This window comes from Hypomesus transpacificus, chromosome 4 (genome assembly GCF_021917145.1).
Source record: "Hypomesus transpacificus isolate Combined female chromosome 4, fHypTra1, whole genome shotgun sequence".
Taxonomy (NCBI): domain Eukaryota; kingdom Metazoa; phylum Chordata; class Actinopteri; order Osmeriformes; family Osmeridae; genus Hypomesus; species Hypomesus transpacificus.
The window spans coordinates 4,759,829-4,776,743 of NC_061063.1; the positions used below are offsets into that span (position 1 = coordinate 4,759,829).

General features: G+C 45.9%; 2 protein-coding genes across 4 annotated transcripts; one reads left to right on the forward strand and one right to left on the reverse strand.

The window, feature by feature from the left end:
- Positions 1-1,876: 1,876 nt before the first annotated feature.
- On the forward strand, positions 1,877-14,409 carry col28a1a (collagen, type XXVIII, alpha 1a). Its single transcript, XM_047019685.1, has 34 exons — positions 1,877-1,881; positions 1,962-2,107; positions 2,269-2,846; positions 3,157-3,216; positions 3,943-3,996; positions 4,094-4,138; positions 4,270-4,296; positions 4,635-4,679; positions 4,768-4,812; positions 5,759-5,812; positions 5,906-5,974; positions 6,077-6,145; positions 6,329-6,397; positions 6,502-6,570; positions 6,677-6,745; positions 7,550-7,618; positions 7,796-7,864; positions 8,047-8,118; positions 8,276-8,344; positions 9,214-9,285; positions 9,670-9,738; positions 9,906-9,974; positions 10,084-10,152; positions 10,360-10,428; positions 10,571-10,639; positions 10,768-10,836; positions 11,068-11,136; positions 11,232-11,312; positions 11,504-11,539; positions 11,661-11,697; positions 11,920-12,474; positions 12,600-12,778; positions 12,851-13,130; positions 13,463-14,409. The coding sequence occupies exons 1-34, from the start codon at positions 1,877-1,879 to the stop codon at positions 13,633-13,635; spliced, it is 3,579 nt and encodes a 1,192-aa protein (XP_046875641.1). The 3' UTR covers positions 13,636-14,409.
- A 98-nt stretch (positions 14,410-14,507) lies between these two features.
- Positions 14,508-16,812, reverse strand: si:dkey-202e17.1 (uncharacterized protein LOC555344 homolog). 3 transcript variants are annotated; one of them, XM_047018710.1, is made up of 4 exons: positions 16,316-16,812; positions 16,029-16,213; positions 15,091-15,755; positions 14,508-14,877 (listed from the first exon to the last, which is right to left on the reverse strand). In XM_047018710.1, exons 2-4 carry the CDS (start codon positions 16,189-16,191, stop codon positions 14,704-14,706), a joined length of 1,002 nt encoding a protein of 333 aa, XP_046874666.1. In that variant the 5' UTR covers positions 16,192-16,213; positions 16,316-16,812; the 3' UTR covers positions 14,508-14,703. The 3 variants fall into 3 exon arrangements, with proteins under 3 accessions (XP_046874666.1, XP_046874667.1, XP_046874668.1); XM_047018711.1 differs by having other exon boundaries at positions 16,029-16,197; positions 16,316-16,802; XM_047018712.1 differs by having other exon boundaries at positions 14,509-14,877; positions 16,029-16,160; positions 16,316-16,800.
- Positions 16,813-16,915: the final 103 nt, after the last annotated feature.

Sequence of the window (16,915 nt, forward strand, 5' to 3'; positions counted from 1 at the left end):
GCCCCAGTGAGTTATGGGAAAGGACGTTTTCACAGTGCCGCTTACCTCAGGGTCCAAACATATCTGTGTATGTATGTGACTGAATTGTCTTAAGTCCGTCGTTTATTTCTTTACTTACATTGATTATAAGTTGCTGTCCCTGAGGTCCACAGGTAATCCCAACAGATATGGATCTCCTCTCTCTGTGCTTCAGTCCGTCCCCAGCAGCCTCTGACCTGCTTGTACTCATGTTCCGTTCCTGTCTGAGGTCTTCACTCCATTAGTCATTTTTACTGCCTTCTTGCCCCCATCTGATTTTTGTGGCCTGTCAGTAGGACCGGTATTTGACTCAAAGGATCATGGGATCATGGTAAGAAGTTGATCATTCTCATATTTTTGTACTTGTATCATATGAGTTGACCCCCATAGTGAAAAAGTGCTCACCAAACATTCTACAAAGAATTCAGGCATCATAAAAAATAGTACAGGTTTGCAGGAATCGGGGTGGAGCAGGGGTGACGGAGGATCTCATCGTTCTGGATCCAATTACATCCCACGTTCACGAATATATACTAGTAAAATACAGTGAAAAGAGTCGGATGAAAGTAATACAATTGCAAAAAATAGTTTTTGGCTATACTACAAAGCCAACATCATAATTTGCAACTAAATAGTATGCTTATTACCATGATGATAATAATAATTTCAAAATGAAAACAATTATTTATACACAACTTGTGCAACCCATTCATTATTTATTGTAATTATTTAATGAAATGTTTTAATTTAAGCAAAGTTCACAGTTAATGAGCATGCACCATAGTCACCATAGTTCATTGCTATTTTCCCTTTCCCAGTTTTAAGCTCAAGAAAAAGTTTTAACGATTTGTTCACAGGTGTTTTTTGTTTAAGCTATGAAAAGCACCATAATATATCCTATACTGATGGGAAGTCCGACCTTTTGATTTATAAAGTGATCGTGTTGGCCTGGCTTTCCTGCCACTTGAGGCCTTGTCCTATCCCAAAGCGGTGCTGAAGTGCGCTTCATGAATATTCAGGAGAGCGAGAGCAGCGCCCCGGTTCAGGTTTTGAATTGAACGATGTCGAGCAGCGTTTCCACCTTGCTTAGTAGGAATATACTGGGAGAAAAGAGCTTCTGGATTTTATTATTCAAGGAAAAGGGTTTTCTAGACGCGTTCAATTAAGGTAACGTTTTTATTCATTCATGTTTCCTTTGATTGTCGTTTCAGGTTTTAAAGATAAAATCTTCAGCATTTAAAGTTTGAGAAAAATATTGAGCATTTGTAATCTCTTTCGCGTTGACCGTATTGTGTGAAATATCCGTATGCTTTATATTTATTCTTCTTTACATCTGTTAAAATGTTAGACAATCTTGCAAGCTCACTTAAAAATGGAACAGGTATGGTAAGGATGTGTGTGCTTCATAGAAACTGCATATCATGTTTTTTGTGTATTGCAGCAATATAAAGAAAGTAGCTTATTTGTGCTGCTCATTAACATTTGAACATGTTACACATTTACAATGATCACATTCCCAAAAGCAGATGTTTAAAAAAAATATATATAAGGGATACCTTACATATAAAAAGTATCTATAGTAACATTTTAGCCAACTATTCTGTGACCGGGACTATTGCTGAATATAAGAAGACATGTAATTGTCTCAGGAAGTTAAACCATCAACACTTTATATATTTTTTTGCAGTAAAAATGAAAGAAGAAAAATCAGTGTCATTATAAAGCATTTGTTGTGGTGCTGTCTCCCCCTAGTGTACATAGGAGTCACATCAGACTGTTGTGGATGGTGAAGGGTGGACACTGCATTACTACACTTAATGATTTCAGAGGTTCAATTTATACTTTAACAGGTGGGTAAATGCTGTTCTGACGCATTGTACTTTACTGTTCTGTACTGGACTGTGCTCTGCTGTGGTTGACTCTACTTGTGTGTTTGCCTCCAGGCTAATTTCGACCAGAGCAGGAAGCATGAGCAGAGCAGTGCAGCTGTTCCTCCTGTTGGTGGCGCTGTCCCACACGGCCAGGGGTCAGGGTAAGAGACGCAAAGGACAGAGGGACGACAACCAGATCATCATCAATGAAGGGAAAAGTAGGATTTTGTTTCAATCGCTTTTTACCAGAGAATCCGTTATTTAAAATCCAAACGTTCATGTGAATAGCGACATCTATCCAGTAACTACAGAAGCCCACGTAGGCCACTAGAGTCAAAAGCTTACAACTCTGTTTATTTATTTTTGTTTCCCTGCTAAGCTCTGATTTGCCCTGTGGAGGTCATGTTCATCGTGGACAGCTCAGAAAAGGCCAAGGCGCTGCTGTTTGAGAAGCAGAAGGAGTTTGTCCTGAGGTTCAGCACTCGTCTGATGCAGCTGCAGGCGGTGGGCTGGCGTCTGAGGGTGCGCCTGGCTGCCTTGCAGTACAGCAGCTCCATCTCCCTGGAGCACAACTTCCGCGACTGGCAGGACGTGGACGTGTTCCAGAGCCGGGTCGCCGCCATGGCCTACATCGGTCACGGCACCTACTCGGCCTACGCCATCAGCAACGCCACGCAGGTGTTCAACCGCGAGACTGCCGCCTCCAGCCTGCGGGTGGCGCTGCTGATGACCGACGGGGTGGACCACCCCCGCAGCCCCAGTGCGGTCAGTGCTGCCGCCCAGGCCAAGAACTACAACATCCGGGTGTTTGCTATCGGGCTGTCCAGTCTGTCCAGGGACCGTCTTACCAGCTCCCGGCTGCGCTCCATAGCCAGCGCCCCTCCACAGCAATACGTCTTGAGCCTCACCGATGACCAACTGGAAGACAAACTCTTCAGAGAACTGGTGAGGGAATATGTGTGCGAGTGTGTGTGTCTGTTTTGTGGTTTGGAGTTGTGCCCGTGTCAACAATAACCTTCCATCACAGACTTTAAATTGACACCTTTATTGCATCTTAACTGAGCTTTACTTTTTGTTTACTTTGCCACTTTCTTTTTGGTCTTTCTTTACAGAGCGCAATTGTCAACACTGGGGTAAGTACTGTCCATGGGACATAACCTTAAAAGGACATGTTACGCTGGACACACTAGGAAGCAATCCAAATCGTACCACAGACACATATCAAATTGTTCAACCTAATGGTGCCTGTGCCATCTCTTCTTTTCAGTGCCCCCTGCCCAAATCCTGTTTGTGTGACAAAGGAGAGAGAGGTCCCCCTGGGAGCTCAGTGAGTAACCTAAACTACCATCTTCCTGCCCCCTCCTCTACTCCAGTCCAGACAATGAGGATTCATAGATGTCAGTGTGACACAGTAATCCAACTGGCATCTGCCTTCCAGTTGAGTTAACCTTTAGGTGAATACATCGGTCCAACCTAGTCATGTTCCCCACTGATGTGCGTGTCTGAAAGCTACAGTAAGGCAGTGGTTTACTCTCAGAGGGGGCCAGTAATCCTCACTACTTGGTGTTATTCCTGGCATCATAGCAGCTGGACAACCAGCGTAGTCCCAGCCCTGCTGCCCTGCTGCTCACCCCTTCCATCCCCTGAATGAAGCAGGTGCATGTGGCCTCTGTCCAGGGGAGGGGAGGGGGGCACATCAAAGAGCAGGAAGTGTTTCCCACACTGCAAGTGTAGCAGGCACGCGGGGCTGTGTTTTCACTAGCAGCGCTTTTGAAGAGCCCCTGTCTGAGGGGGTGGGTGTGGGGGTGGGTGTGGGGGTGGATGGGAAGGTCAAGGACAGGAGATTAAGGCCAACACATAGGGAGGGGGAACTGTGGGCCCGGCTGCATTGAGCGGGAGGTGTATAAAGCCTGGAGGTCACAAATGGGGTCACAAAAGGGTCACACACTGGAGTTATCACGCTCACCTAAGGCTACATGTGATGGGAACAGGCCCCAAGAGAGGCCCAAATGAATCACGTTTGAACCGATCTCTGCATTCTGCTTTAATCCAGGGGAAAATAGGGGAACCAGGATCTGATGGGGCTCCAGGGCCTAAAGGCTCTCGTGTAAGTATTTGCTGTCTAAACGACCATTTACAGTGAATGGTGATCCATAGGGACAGTTTTTTTTCACTGCGTTTTTGTCTGGTGTCTGTCCATTTAGGGGGAATCAGGGATCAACGGACGCCCAGGAATGGAAGGTCTTGAGGTACTGAGCAGTTTACATAAGTGAAACAGTTAAAGTATACTAACTAATATAGGTATTTAATTAAACATTGGTAAAATACTGCGTAGTGAGCTGTGAGGTCATTGTTATTATGTGTTTTTCTCTTGCATTAGGGTCGTTCTGGCACTAGAGGGGAGAAGGTAAGTAATATTATGATTTATTTTGTTGCAGCAAGATGTCAGTAACGTGATTTCAGTCAGATAGATAAAGTGGATAGAAAGACATATAGATTGCTGTAACAATAAACAGCAAAGCAACCCACTCATGCTGATCGTCACACTTCCTGAAGTATCAATGCAACAGTCGAACACTGCCACCACTTGCCACAGTGTCAACACCACTGTCGTGACACCAAACAAAACATTCAGATGCAGCAGATAAGGCCGGCTGAACGAAGGCCGCCTGAACGAAGCCCGGCGGTTGGTTGCACGCTAGGATTTAGTCCTCTCTCTCTCTCTCTGCTTGTCCTGTCTGCCAGGGGGAGCGAGGCGAGTGCGGCGCCCCTGGGATGAAGGGAGATCAAGTAGGTTTTATCATGGTGTTGCACTGGTCTGGCCCAGGACTGAGGGCTGGCTGTGGACTGATGGTGTTGTCATGGCTTCTCCCTTCAGGGTCCAGATGGTCCACCAGGCCCGCGAGGACTCAGAGGAGAGCAGGTGACCCACCGTGGTGACCTTTACGTTGTCTTTTTCATAAACTCGCTCATGTTGGTTGATTTCCTTTGACGACGACCCACGTCAGCCCTCTGTTTGATCAGTTTGTGTTTTTCTGCTGGTGACATTGTTTGAGGTCCATTCAAGAAGAAAAACTGTAAATTTCTCGACAATAGTGAAGAACTAATGACTGGTCATGTGAACACAACACCAAAATCAATCAAAACTGTCCAGAACAATGTTTTTTTCAGCCAAATATATGTAAACTGCACAGGACCATGTTTTTGAAAGGTCACGCACAGGATGTTGATTCAACAGCAGGGGTCGCATGGGGTCAGATTCTAGCATTTTCTGAATGGAGAGTGGCACCTATACAATGATCAGCCATACCTGTGAATGAGTGAATGGTGAAATTGAATGATTCCTGTGCCATCCCTCCATCCACGACATAACAAACAGCAGAGCACACAGACACACACAGAGTTGGGCCACTTCTCCTGCTCTGCACTAATGGAATGTGAGTCAGGGATTAGATCTTATCCCACTGCCCATGAAGCCTATCTAAAGCAGGGAATTCAAGCTTGCACTGTATTGTTTTAATCACTGAGCAGACTTAGTCCCAAAGGATTAGTGTTTCAGCACATGTTATCCATTCCCGCTTTCCTCTCTTGAAACGATTTGCCCCTCGGAGGGCTGGTGTGACGATAGCAGCCTAGTGAGATGTGGATGTGGGCGGAGATACCCCAGCTGGATGACAGGTTCCCATGAGGAGCACCTGGGAACTCTGGAGGACTGTCACCGAGATGCCACTGCCTGGAGCTCCTCCCACATCGTTCCCTCACCCACTCCGCCAAACCCAAATACACGATAAGCCTTGCAATGTTAGTCCCGGAGTGGTATTTGGAACCTCTATTAAGTGAAGGTCAACCTGCCTTCTGCTGTCTTTTAGGGCCCAAATGGAAGTGCAGGAGACCAGGGACCTGAGGGACCGACCGGGCCCAAAGTAAGTTGTTTGATTTGGTTGTCGATTCGAAAAAGTATGAGACAAACTTATTGTTTGAAATGAATAAAAAACGGAAATGTTGCAACTCTACAGGGTGACCGTGGACCCAGTGGAACAAGTGGACCTCCTGGTGATACTGGTATTGGGTTTCCTGGACCAAAGGTTAAGATTCAAAGATCTATTTCATTCATTCATTTCAACTGTTCCAGGTGAGCCACCAGCATAAGCTTTTATTTATAATAGTAATTAATTGTGATACCGCAGGGGGATAAGGGGAACCAAGGAAGACCAGGACTCACTGGACCAGTAGGCATGGGTGAACCAGGCTTACCGGTCAGTATACTCTGCACCCGAGAGCATCACGTACCACAGCAGTGCCAAACTCTTGCCTGCATGTGTCAGATTATCCACATGGTGGCACTGTGTTTCTAAGAATAGCATTGAGGAGACTGAGAGTTGAAAATAGATTTTCCATACAGTTTGGTACCTCATGTGTGTTGTTTGTTGGTGTACTAGGGACCACTTGGGCCCTCTGGTCTGCAAGGGAGCCAGGGCTTTCCTGGAGAGGGTCTCCCAGGGCCAAAGGTCAGTCACCTGTCATCATCCGGTGAACTCTCAGAGCAGGGACGTGAAGGTCATAAGTGTACATAAGGGTCACTCTCATAACCTACCTGATTTCTTTGTTCCAGGGTGACCGAGGTTACGAGGGGCCCAAGGGCAGCCGTGGACCCCCAGGATTGGGGATAAAGGGTGACCAGGTATGGTGGACGTTTAACCCCCTGAAGGCACAAGCTCTTTGGCACTACGTGTTTCAGTTACTAGCACTAATGATGCCCATGAAAACCATCTCCCTCTGACCTCCAGGGGGACACTGGTGCCCCAGGACTGGCTGGCCTGATGGGATTTCCAGGAGCAGGTATCCAGGGAGAAAAGGTCAGGGTGATGTGAGAGTGTTGCAGAGGTCGTTGTTAGACATAAAACTCTACTGGGGCACCGGCCCCTAATTCATATCCCTTTTTTCTTTCAAGCTTGCTGTGCACAATGCACTACGAGGCTATAGAAACTCCCATTGCTTAACCCACTATACAACATTTCAGGGATGCAAGTTTGATATCAACCAAGCGCGCACATTTTTTTCACATTCATTTGAGTGCAAATACCGTTTTTTTTAGCTTCATGTAATATTGTTTCTATGTTTTAGTCAAAATAAGATGAACGGTAGGCCTATTATTTAGAAACTATCTTTAGTTCTGTGTGTTTTCTTAGCCTACCTCAATTCTAACTTGTGTGCCAAGTCCGGCCCATTGGGATTCTCCAGAAAGCAGGTTATGTGACATACCCAGGTAAATTAACAGTGGCTCTTTGCCAACCTCAGGAGAGCGCGCTTACATGGAATTCTGAATGCAAATAACGCTAGGTGTTTTCGGGTTAATACTTTTACAAGCGTTGAGTGGGATACTGCGTTATCTTTTACGGGATTATCAATAAAAACGTATCCACTGACTAATGAAGTAAATTGTTAAAACTCAGAGATTTTACTGGGGCACTGCAAATTTATACTGGGGCACGTGCCCCGTAAAAAGGGTCTCTCCCTCTCTCTCTCTCTCTCTCTCTCTCTCTCTCTCTCTCTCTCTCTCTCTCTCTCTCTCTCTCTCTCTCTCTCTCTCTCTCTCTCTCTCTCTCTCTCTCTCTCTCTCTATATCTCTCTCTTAATAAATGACCTGTGTTTCTCTACAGGGAGACCAAGGGCCAGCGGGGCCTTCTGGACCCAGAGGGCCCCCGGGGCTGGGGATTGTTGGACCTAAGGTGGGTGTTGCCTATGCCTACCATCCCTCAACATTTTCCCCAAGGAACGAGAAAGTTTCACTCCACTCTACTCTACTTTACTCTACTCTGCTGACCCCACTACCTACTTTAAAAAGATGGATTCATGGTGGAGTTCCACTGGACTGATCAGATGTGGACCCCTGTGTTTCTCTCTAGGGTGAACAGGGCTTCCCAGGGGTTCACGGGTCTCAGGGAGAGAGGGGTGTCGGGGAACCAGGGCCTAAGGTGAGGAGGGACTCAGCTGGCCATTCCGCATGAACTAACTCTCCTAGATAAATGATCTTCACCAACATGCTGCAAATGTGCTACAAGACATGTCTATACTGTTTGGAGTGAATGACCTGGAGGAGAAGCTGGAGGTTCAGTGGGGAGGACACTGCGTAATCTGTCCCCTGTGATCTCTCCAGGGGGATCCAGGACCGGATGGAGCTTCTGGGTTCCCTGGGATCCCAGGGGAAGATGGAGCTGTCGGGCCAAAGGTGAGATGTCAGCAGTACCACAGGTCACAGGTCACTGGGTGTCACTCATTTTCCACATATTCATGTATGACTGATACACTTCAAAATGGGTATTCATGGGGATTGTGCTTGGTGATGTTTTTGCCCTCATCTGCTGCTCTGTGGCATATGAAACCAGGGGGAGGTGGGATTACCGGGCCACCGCGGCACTGAGGGTGTGCCTGGGAAAGGAATTCCTGGAGATAAGGTAGGATGGTCACTTATTGTTCCCCAGAAGTCAAACTGAGTCACAAACTATACCTTCCATACGTCAGCAGAGCTCCGGTATTGCAACACTGTACATTTCTAATCATCCACAAGCATCCGGTAATAGCATCACACACTGGCAAATATTGCACAGTTTGGTTTGCAGTCAAGTGGCATAAAGTGTGGTTGGCAGCTGTGAGCCCATTGTCGGTTCACATTGGGTATTTACCCTACACTCATGTTACCTTGGTTGACTCAGTGTCAATACACATTATTCAAAAAGTAAATATATATAAACTTTATCACAGGCTCAAAGCCCACATGGTAAAAAAAACTATACATACAAACAATTCATTACCTAAAAATATACAAGGAAACAAGGGTTCCCAGATCTTAGATGTGTACGTGACAGAGCTGTGGCCAGGGTCTGTCACCATATCAATTATAATATTTGTAGAGTGGTCCAGCCGACTCATAAACTTCAAAGTAAGGTTCCCTAGCAAGGCCATGAAGGTGGTTAGACCCATGTTACAGAACAGCTCACTGGCTCTAGTACTCCTGGTAGTACTGGCTCACTGGCTCTAGTACTTCATGAGGATCCTAAGATCCATTGTAGGCTACTTTCAATTCAATTTCAATCCCCTACTCAGCATTCTTAGCGAGACTCTGTATTGAAATATCATAGAATCGAACACAATGCCAGTACAGCTAACTAAATGTATTTGACATTAAATCAGTATTCTTTGTTCTTTTGGTTCATGTTCTGCTGGTTAACATGTTACAACCCTGACCCAGGAAATCAAAATTGTATGTGTTGTAGTGTTAATAGTCAGTCCTGTTTGACTGTCAGTGGTCCGGGTCTTTCCACAGGGTGACAGGGGTGACCGGGGGCTAAGGGGGCTCTCAGGATCTCCAGGGCCAGTGGGACCAGCAGGAGCCAAGGTAGGTAACCTCTGGTTTACTCATGAGCAGGTCTGGTGTTTGAGTAGATTAAATGTGAACTTTGAGGTGAAGGTCAAAGGTGTGTGTCAAAAGGCAGCAAGGGCCTTCTGGCATCCTGTTATGGTTTAGGAATGTTGGGGTTTATGGTACAACATCATCTTTGATGAGTGTGTTTAAATAATTACCTTTTAAATGGGAAAGTGGTGATGAACTCAGCTTTCAGTCATAAAAAAAGGTTTTCCAGGAAATGCAGGGTGAATCCCATTGCTTAAGTCAAGAATGGTTTAGGAGGCTTTCAAGAAATAAAATAAAAGATCCTTTGTTACAACTAGATATTACCACATGGTGTCCATCCTCAGTGAGGTAAAAGACTTGTGTGTTTAGGGGGAGCCGGGCACCCTGGGAATGATGGGCCTACCTGGTCCCCCTGGGCGAGGCCTGCCTGGATCAAAGGTACCCCCCTTCCCAAACACACACACACTGAGTGAGCATGCACACACATGCACTTATAGAAAGACAGGATAGCCTTTCTCTTGAACAAGATCAGACCCTGACCAGTATATTGTGGTGAAATGGAACAGAGAGAGAGTGTTATTTTGTGCTCGTATGCATGTTGGCAGGGAGACCCAGGGCCAGTGGGTATATCTGGACCTGTTGGGGAGCCAGGCATGGGCATCACCGGGCCTAAGGTAACACTGACACACAACACCTGTTCTCCTAATAAAATACACTGGACGAGTTTTCTGGAATAAGTTTGGTTGTCTCTGTGTGTGTGTCTCTGGGGTTGTGCATCCTCAGGGTGACAGAGGGAATCCTGGGCCTGTTGGACCTCCAGGGATGAAGGGAGATGGTTATCCAGGACCCCAGGTAAGACGGATGGCGAGGCTGATTACTGCTTTGGAGATGAATGTGTCTAGAATCCAATGAGGGATAGAATGAATAGTCAACACACAGGTCTTTCATTGGGCTTCATTCCTTTGCCCTGTAAATCAGGATATGTTTCGGGAGGCAGGTAGAACCTCAGATCATTTTTACCTGAAACCCACTCTGACACAAATGTTTCCTGAAACACAGGGACTACCAGGGTTGCCAGGACAACCCGGGGAAATGGGATCAGAAGGGAAAGGACTTCCTGGTCCTAAGGTAAGAGTTCAAGATGAAAATCTGTATTGCGATACGTTATATCTACTATCTAGCAAATCTTTTAGTGTTAACACACAAAGACACAGACTTACTGTATAGCATCCAGTGACATGTTATTGAGATGAGTGGCCGTGTGTTTTAGGGTGACAGAGGCTCCCCTGGAGTCAGTGGTCCATCAGGACCACCAGGGATCGGCCTCTTCGGACTTAAGGTCAGAGCTGTAATCACACATTTCTTCCCTAACTCACTGTCAATTGGCTCAGGGGAATATACTTACCATAGAAATAAACCTGTCGACTTGAAGTAGACATAAAGAAGCATTTGTGTGTGTGTTTTCAGGGCTCAATGGGACAGCCTGGTGCACCTGGTCTGTCTGGTATCCCTGGGGAGGGAATCCAAGGGCCAAAGGTACGGTAGGACCGTCCCATTGGTGGTAATGGCTGTCAGTCCAGATTCAAGTCATGTAGTCATGTGATTTAATAAGCTGTTGCTGGGACATTTATTGAAGAGCAGCCTGAATGATGATTGAGTGCAGTGCATTTGGCTTGAAACAACAATTCAAGTAGCAAATGAATGACCCTGCACTGCTGCTTATCGTTGCTGACATCCACGTCTGTTGCCTGTCTCTGTGACATGTAGGGAGAGCCGGGCTTCCAGGGGCCAACGGGTCCCCGAGGGCCTCCAGGGGACGGCTTAGCAGGAGAGAAGGTAAAGACAACACAGCGTGTCTGTCCAGGACATACAACCACATGGGCTCTCCTCATTTGTCTGAAAAGCGGATGTTGATGTTTTGAATCTGTTAGGGAGATAGGGGTGTCACAGGGGACCGTGGAAGGAAAGGAGACAGAGGCAACCTTGGAGAACCAGGATCAGGAGGACCAATGGTAGCCTGGCACCGACACTCTGTATCTTTCTTGCTTCTTCAGCTCAATATGAGTGTGTTTTTGTCCTAAGTTCAATGCAGCTATTGTGTAAGAGTAAATATGATACCTAGAAGGTTTTACAATACCTATAAAATAGTATGAGGAAATGGTGATTGTTGTCAGAGACCTAATCTTTGTTTGAATACTTTCAGGGAAGACCTGGTGAAAAGGGAGAAGCTGGACTGACAGTAAGTGAATCACAAGAGCACACAGGACATCCTGCTGTATGCTGGTCTCAATAGTGAGACTATATGAGTCAGAGTCTCTCTATTGACTATGCAATGAATGTACTCTTCTTTCCATCTACAGAGAGATCAAGTTATCAAAATCATCAGGGAGATATGTGGTAAGTTAAACCGTACATGTGCTGAATAATGTTAGTCCACCAAGTTTGATGAAGTTTAATCCAACCCACCGAGCAAAGTCGAATAAAAGTGACATTTCTTCATCCTCGAGTAAAAAAAGTCGAGTGTGATATCCCATGGGCGACCAAGGCCCCCCTTAAGTTCAAACCTGTCTGCTGACTGACTGCTACCAACGCATACGGAATGAGCTTCTCTGTGTGCAGGCTGTGGACTGAAGTGTCGGGAGAGCCCCCTGGAGCTGGTGTTTGTGATTGACAGCTCCGAGAGCGTGGGCCCAGAGAACTTTGAGGTGGTGAAGGACTTTGTCAACGTGCTGATCGACCGCATGTCGGTGAGCCGCGAGGCCAGCCGCATCGGCGTGGTGCTCTACAGCCACGTGGACGTGGTGGTGGTCAGCCTGACGCAGCAGTCCAGCCAGGACGACGTCAAGGCCGCCGTCAGGAAGATGGCCTACCTGGGCGAGGGCACCTTCACCGGCAGTGCCATCCAGCGGGCCAACCAGCTGTTCCAGGCCGCGCGACCCGGCGTCAGGAAGGTGGTCTTGGTTCTCACGGACGGGCAGGCGGACCGCCGTGACGCGGTGCAGCCCGAGGACGCGTCCGCGGAGGCCCATGCCGCCGGCATAGAGATGTTTGTGATAGGCGTGGTGAATAAGAGCGATCCCCAGTACGCAGAGTTCCAGGCTGAGATGAACGCCATCGCCTCCGATCCAGACGAGGAGCACGTTTACCTGATAGATGACTTCATGACACTCCCCAGTAAGCAGCCTCTTCTGCTTCTCTCTGTTCACCCACATCGTTTCCAAGCATTTACTTTAACGTGGATTGTTCTTTCCCCAATCGATTTGGTGAATTGTTTGATGACCTCATTTCCTTCTGCACAGCTCTACAAAGCAAGCTACTGAGCCGGATCTGTGAACATGACGACGGCACACTCTTCATCCCCAACTCCTTCCCTCCGCCTGCTCCCGTCGCCACCCTTGCACCTGTCTCCCCCCCTGAGGTCTACAGGGAGACCCCAGACTGGGGGGCATCACCCGGCTTCGACGAGGACAACAGACGGGTGAGAGGACGTCAGTACGTCTTGGTGACGCGTTCACAGGCCGGAACACTAACACTGTCGTTTTCCCTGCAGTACGACGCAGAAGCAGAGACGGTGACTTTGCCGCATTCTCAACCTTCCGAGCCAGAGGACTTTAATGAGAACACGATCGCTACCAGCTTTGTGGAGGAGCCCTTCTATAAGCTCCCTGACCTCGGGACTTCCTCATCCGAGGGCCGGGGAAAACAGCAGTCTCATGTCATCTCAGTAGAGGGCCCCCAGACCCCCAATAACTGGCTCTACGTCCCACAGGCCACAAAGCCCACTAACACTCAGCCACCTCTACCTGCCCTGCCAGAAATTTTTGTACCAGGTAAGGACCACCATATTTGTGGCCCATGTAATGGAATTAGGACCAGGTAAGATTTGTACCGAGTAAACCCTAGTATTTGATAAAGTAGAGCATAGATTAGAATAGCTAGCACTGCAATAATACACTTCACTTCAACAACTTAGTATCTATCAAGTTCAACAAGTCTTTTTATCTTAATGTGTTCCTCCACCTCCTGGATAAAAGCGTCTGCTAAATGACTAAATGACTAAATGTCCACCCTTCATTCAGATTAATGTCAAAGTTCAGTTTGCATAGTTATGGTGTGGTGAAACATCTTAACCAACTCCTTTGAAACACTCTGTGTTTTTCAGATGTTGGCTGTAGGCTGTCCTTGGACCCGGGCCCATGTCGACAGTATGTGGTGAAGTGGTACTACGATCCAGAGGCAAATGCCTGCGCCCAGTTCTGGTATGGAGGTTGCCAAGGCAACGCAAACCAATTTGAGACCGAGGCAAATTGCAAAAACGCCTGTGTCTACACGTAACAGACACTGTGCTGAGATAAGGGAGGTGTGCAAAACCAACACATCAGCCCAACATCGTCAGAGCAGATCAGAAGGATGTACTGACTAGACATGCTTATCAATCAGCGTTTGACACACGCTCCAGCAGGTGACAGGAAATCTCCAGGAACAAACCCACGCTGTGGCCAAGGAAACATCAAAGGCAAAGCCAACAGCAAAGGCCCTGTGCACTGTCTTCGTGTGCCATCTTTGTTATGTAGTCTGTGGACCAACTCCCCAAGTAAAATGTCTATTCTGTCTGTTTATATGTTGCAGTGTTTATACTTCAACTTAGGATATATATAAAAATATATAAATGTCATCTATCATAGTCTATTTGGTAATATTGTCCTGGTGCATTAAAAGACACATTAAATATTGATATTGTCAGCAATATTTACAGTAAATATATACTTTTGTTCAATTAGCCACCTAACCTTTTGTAAACATCTGCAAATGACCTTATCTACGGCCAAGTCATCTTTTGTAAATTCCTATTACAAACAAAACCTGCAAATGCTGCTTTGTTCTTTTGTTTACATTTATGATTATGACATGGTCTTTTGTAATATGCACACAAAACTAAGTTACTTTGATACTTCAAAAAGACTGTGAACTTAAAACAGATCTGTGTGTTCTCAACTACCATTTCTCTAGATTGTAACTAATACCCTAGTAGGTTAGCAAACTGAATGTAAGTACATAAGCATTTTTTTTTCTAGACCTTCAAAAAGTTCTGCAGGAAACAATTCAAAAATATTAATTTCTGACACTGTATGTTGTAGAAAACAAACACTTGACTGTAAAACATATAAAATACTGTTTAACCTTGTACAACAGAAGGAAAAGTAAAACCAGACATGTTGCATTTCATACCACAATTAACTTTTATTAAATAATACAATGTACAAAAATAGACTTGACTTAATCATTCATAACAGATGTGACAACAATAAATAGCTCAAGAACAACTATGAGACACAGGAGGTCTGGGGTCTATTGCAAACCTGCAGCATATAGCAAATTGTTGTTGTAGTGTAACCATTATAGCTAGTGGATACTGGTTACATTGGAAACAAGGCTCCGTTGAGTAGTTTCATTAGGATTATATCTGTACTTGTACCCATAGGGACGCAGGTGGTAGGTTAAGTATTCCAGGGTGTACATCTGTAATGGGTAAATGTAGTGAAATGACACCACAAAGTCTGAGCAGCAATCAGGGCCCTGGAAGCAGAAATAAATGCTTGTTTCAGTACATTTATGTGTGTATGGCTATATTGTTAACTTGAAATATTGTCAGTATAGAATGAGATGGGCAGTTAGTCAATGACAGGATACATGAAAGTTGACACAAAATCATATTTCGAAATGTTTATCATCTTTACAGCAAAAGAGTAAAAATACATCTGGCAGGGTATATTATAGTAATCTCCTTACTTCTCTTGGAGTGTAGTATTCATAGAGGAGATGCATTGGTCGTTCTCTGGGTGGTTGTCTGATCAGGTAGTGGTCTGGCGGGTACGGGTGAAACGTATGTCTTCCTCTCCCATCTCTGGAGTCCCCAGGTTCCACCTTCATGATCTCCATGCATTTTCCCAAAGCCACGTCCTCAAGGGTGGAGCTGTGAGAACATTTCCCTCTCTGGAAGCCATCTATAAACCGCCGGAGAGCCTCCTTGCTAAGGACATAGCCCGCACCCCCACTCATGTACCCTTGCTGGATGAATGGGGTAAACCTTCGGCCAAGGTACACTGGCTCTTCTGGGTTGTATTTGGACAGGGTGTGGCGAAGATTCTCCATGACAACATAGGTGTCGTCGTCTGCTTTCAAGAACCAGTCTGCTTCATCAAAGTGGTGCTGATGGATGTACTGGAAGGCTCTGATGGTTTTCCAGTACAGCTGCTCCCTTCCCTCACTCACATTCAAGCCAACTGTGGGGAAGTCTGTCTCCACCGAGCTCATGTACAGAATTTTGTTACAGCGCTTCGCCCATGTGGCACGGACGTGCTTGGTCCTGGACTCTAGATTATTGGGTCCTGTCATGATCCAGCACAGCAGTCGTGTCGTCTTGGAGAGATTGACTGCCACACTTCGGTCCTTTACTGAAAAGTATTGGAGAAAATGTGGTCAAATGGCCAGTAATAAAAGGAACATAATCAAGCCTATATTTAAACTGTCACCAACCTGTATCAACGTTGCCGGGTTGACAGTGACAAGTAGCGGATTCTTGAAATACTAGTATGGCCAGTATGGTGTATGCTAGTATGGTGAAGTTTTAACATCGGATCATCTTGACATAACTTGACGTGCCGCTAACAGACTACAGACTTTTTTGAGAAGGCACAAATCATCAAGGTTCTCGTGACCCCACATACCTGAATGAATAGGACGAAGGACATGGCTCCTGTCTCCCACATCACCAGACAGCTTCCCAAAAGTGGACAGAGACCGCGCGGACCAAGAGTTTGAATAAGAGAGCCATCTGAAGGACAGGATCCCAATCCACACTCCAGACACAAAGAAGAGTGGTGACTTCATGCCCTCCTTTGGAGACTTGACACTGTTATTGACAATATGCAGATCATCCACAGTACACAAAGAATAAAGAACAAAACCGACAAATTTAAAACATAGTATGTTTCCTTGAGATAGATAGTCTTACCTGTTCACTCAAATGGGTTTAAAAAAAGTTTTGCCTTGTGGTTGCCCTGGTGAGTGTCGTGGAAAATCTGAAGACAGTGTTCTCGAATAATCAGGATGCCGGATTAATACATAGGGATTTATTCTGTAACATACATTACTTAACAGAGCGCTCTGGGATCGATCCACTGGAGGACACGTAAAGCAAACTGTCATTCAGCCGAGTGATATGGACTCCAAAACGCACAAAGTTTTGTAATGACTCACAACATCAGGTTTATCTGGAATCAGTCGTTATGTTTCATAACCTGTTTTCTGGAATGCCCATATGGTCTTTATAAACAATTGTTCATCTAAAAAACCAACACATTGTTCTCCATAATGGACTGTATATAACAAAAGGTCTCAACAGCAAAAGGTCCAATAGCTGCTTCATTAGCACCTTACTGTAAGTCTCCAACTGACCCTTTCAAGAACTTCCTCCTGAGGTCCCCATTGTATCAATGATCTTAGATAGAAGTCCATACAAGATGCCCCACCCATCCAAGGATCAAGAGCCTGCACCTGTTGCCAGGGGCGGATCTAGAGATTTTCCATTTGGGGTGGCAATGTGGTGGCAGAA

Coding starts and splice junctions, on each gene's coding strand:
- col28a1a (XM_047019685.1), top strand. Junction 2,847..3,156: donor GAGAACTGGTGAGGGAATAT/GTGTGCGAGTGT, acceptor TCTTCTTTTCAG/TGCCCCCTGCCCAAATCCTG. Junction 10,640..10,767: donor TCGGCCTCTTCGGACTTAAG/GTCAGAGCTGTA, acceptor GTGTGTTTTCAG/GGCTCAATGGGACAGCCTGG.
- si:dkey-202e17.1 (XM_047018710.1), bottom strand. CDS start 16,191: ATGAAGTCACCACTCTTCTTTGTGTCTGGAGTGTGGATTGGGATCCTG. Junction 15,756..16,028: donor CCTTCGTCCTATTCATTCAG/GTATGTGGGGTC, acceptor AATACTTTTCAG/TAAAGGACCGAAGTGTGGCA. Junction 14,878..15,090: donor AATACTACACTCCAAGAGAA/GTAAGGAGATTA, acceptor TTCTGCTTCCAG/GGCCCTGATTGCTGCTCAGA.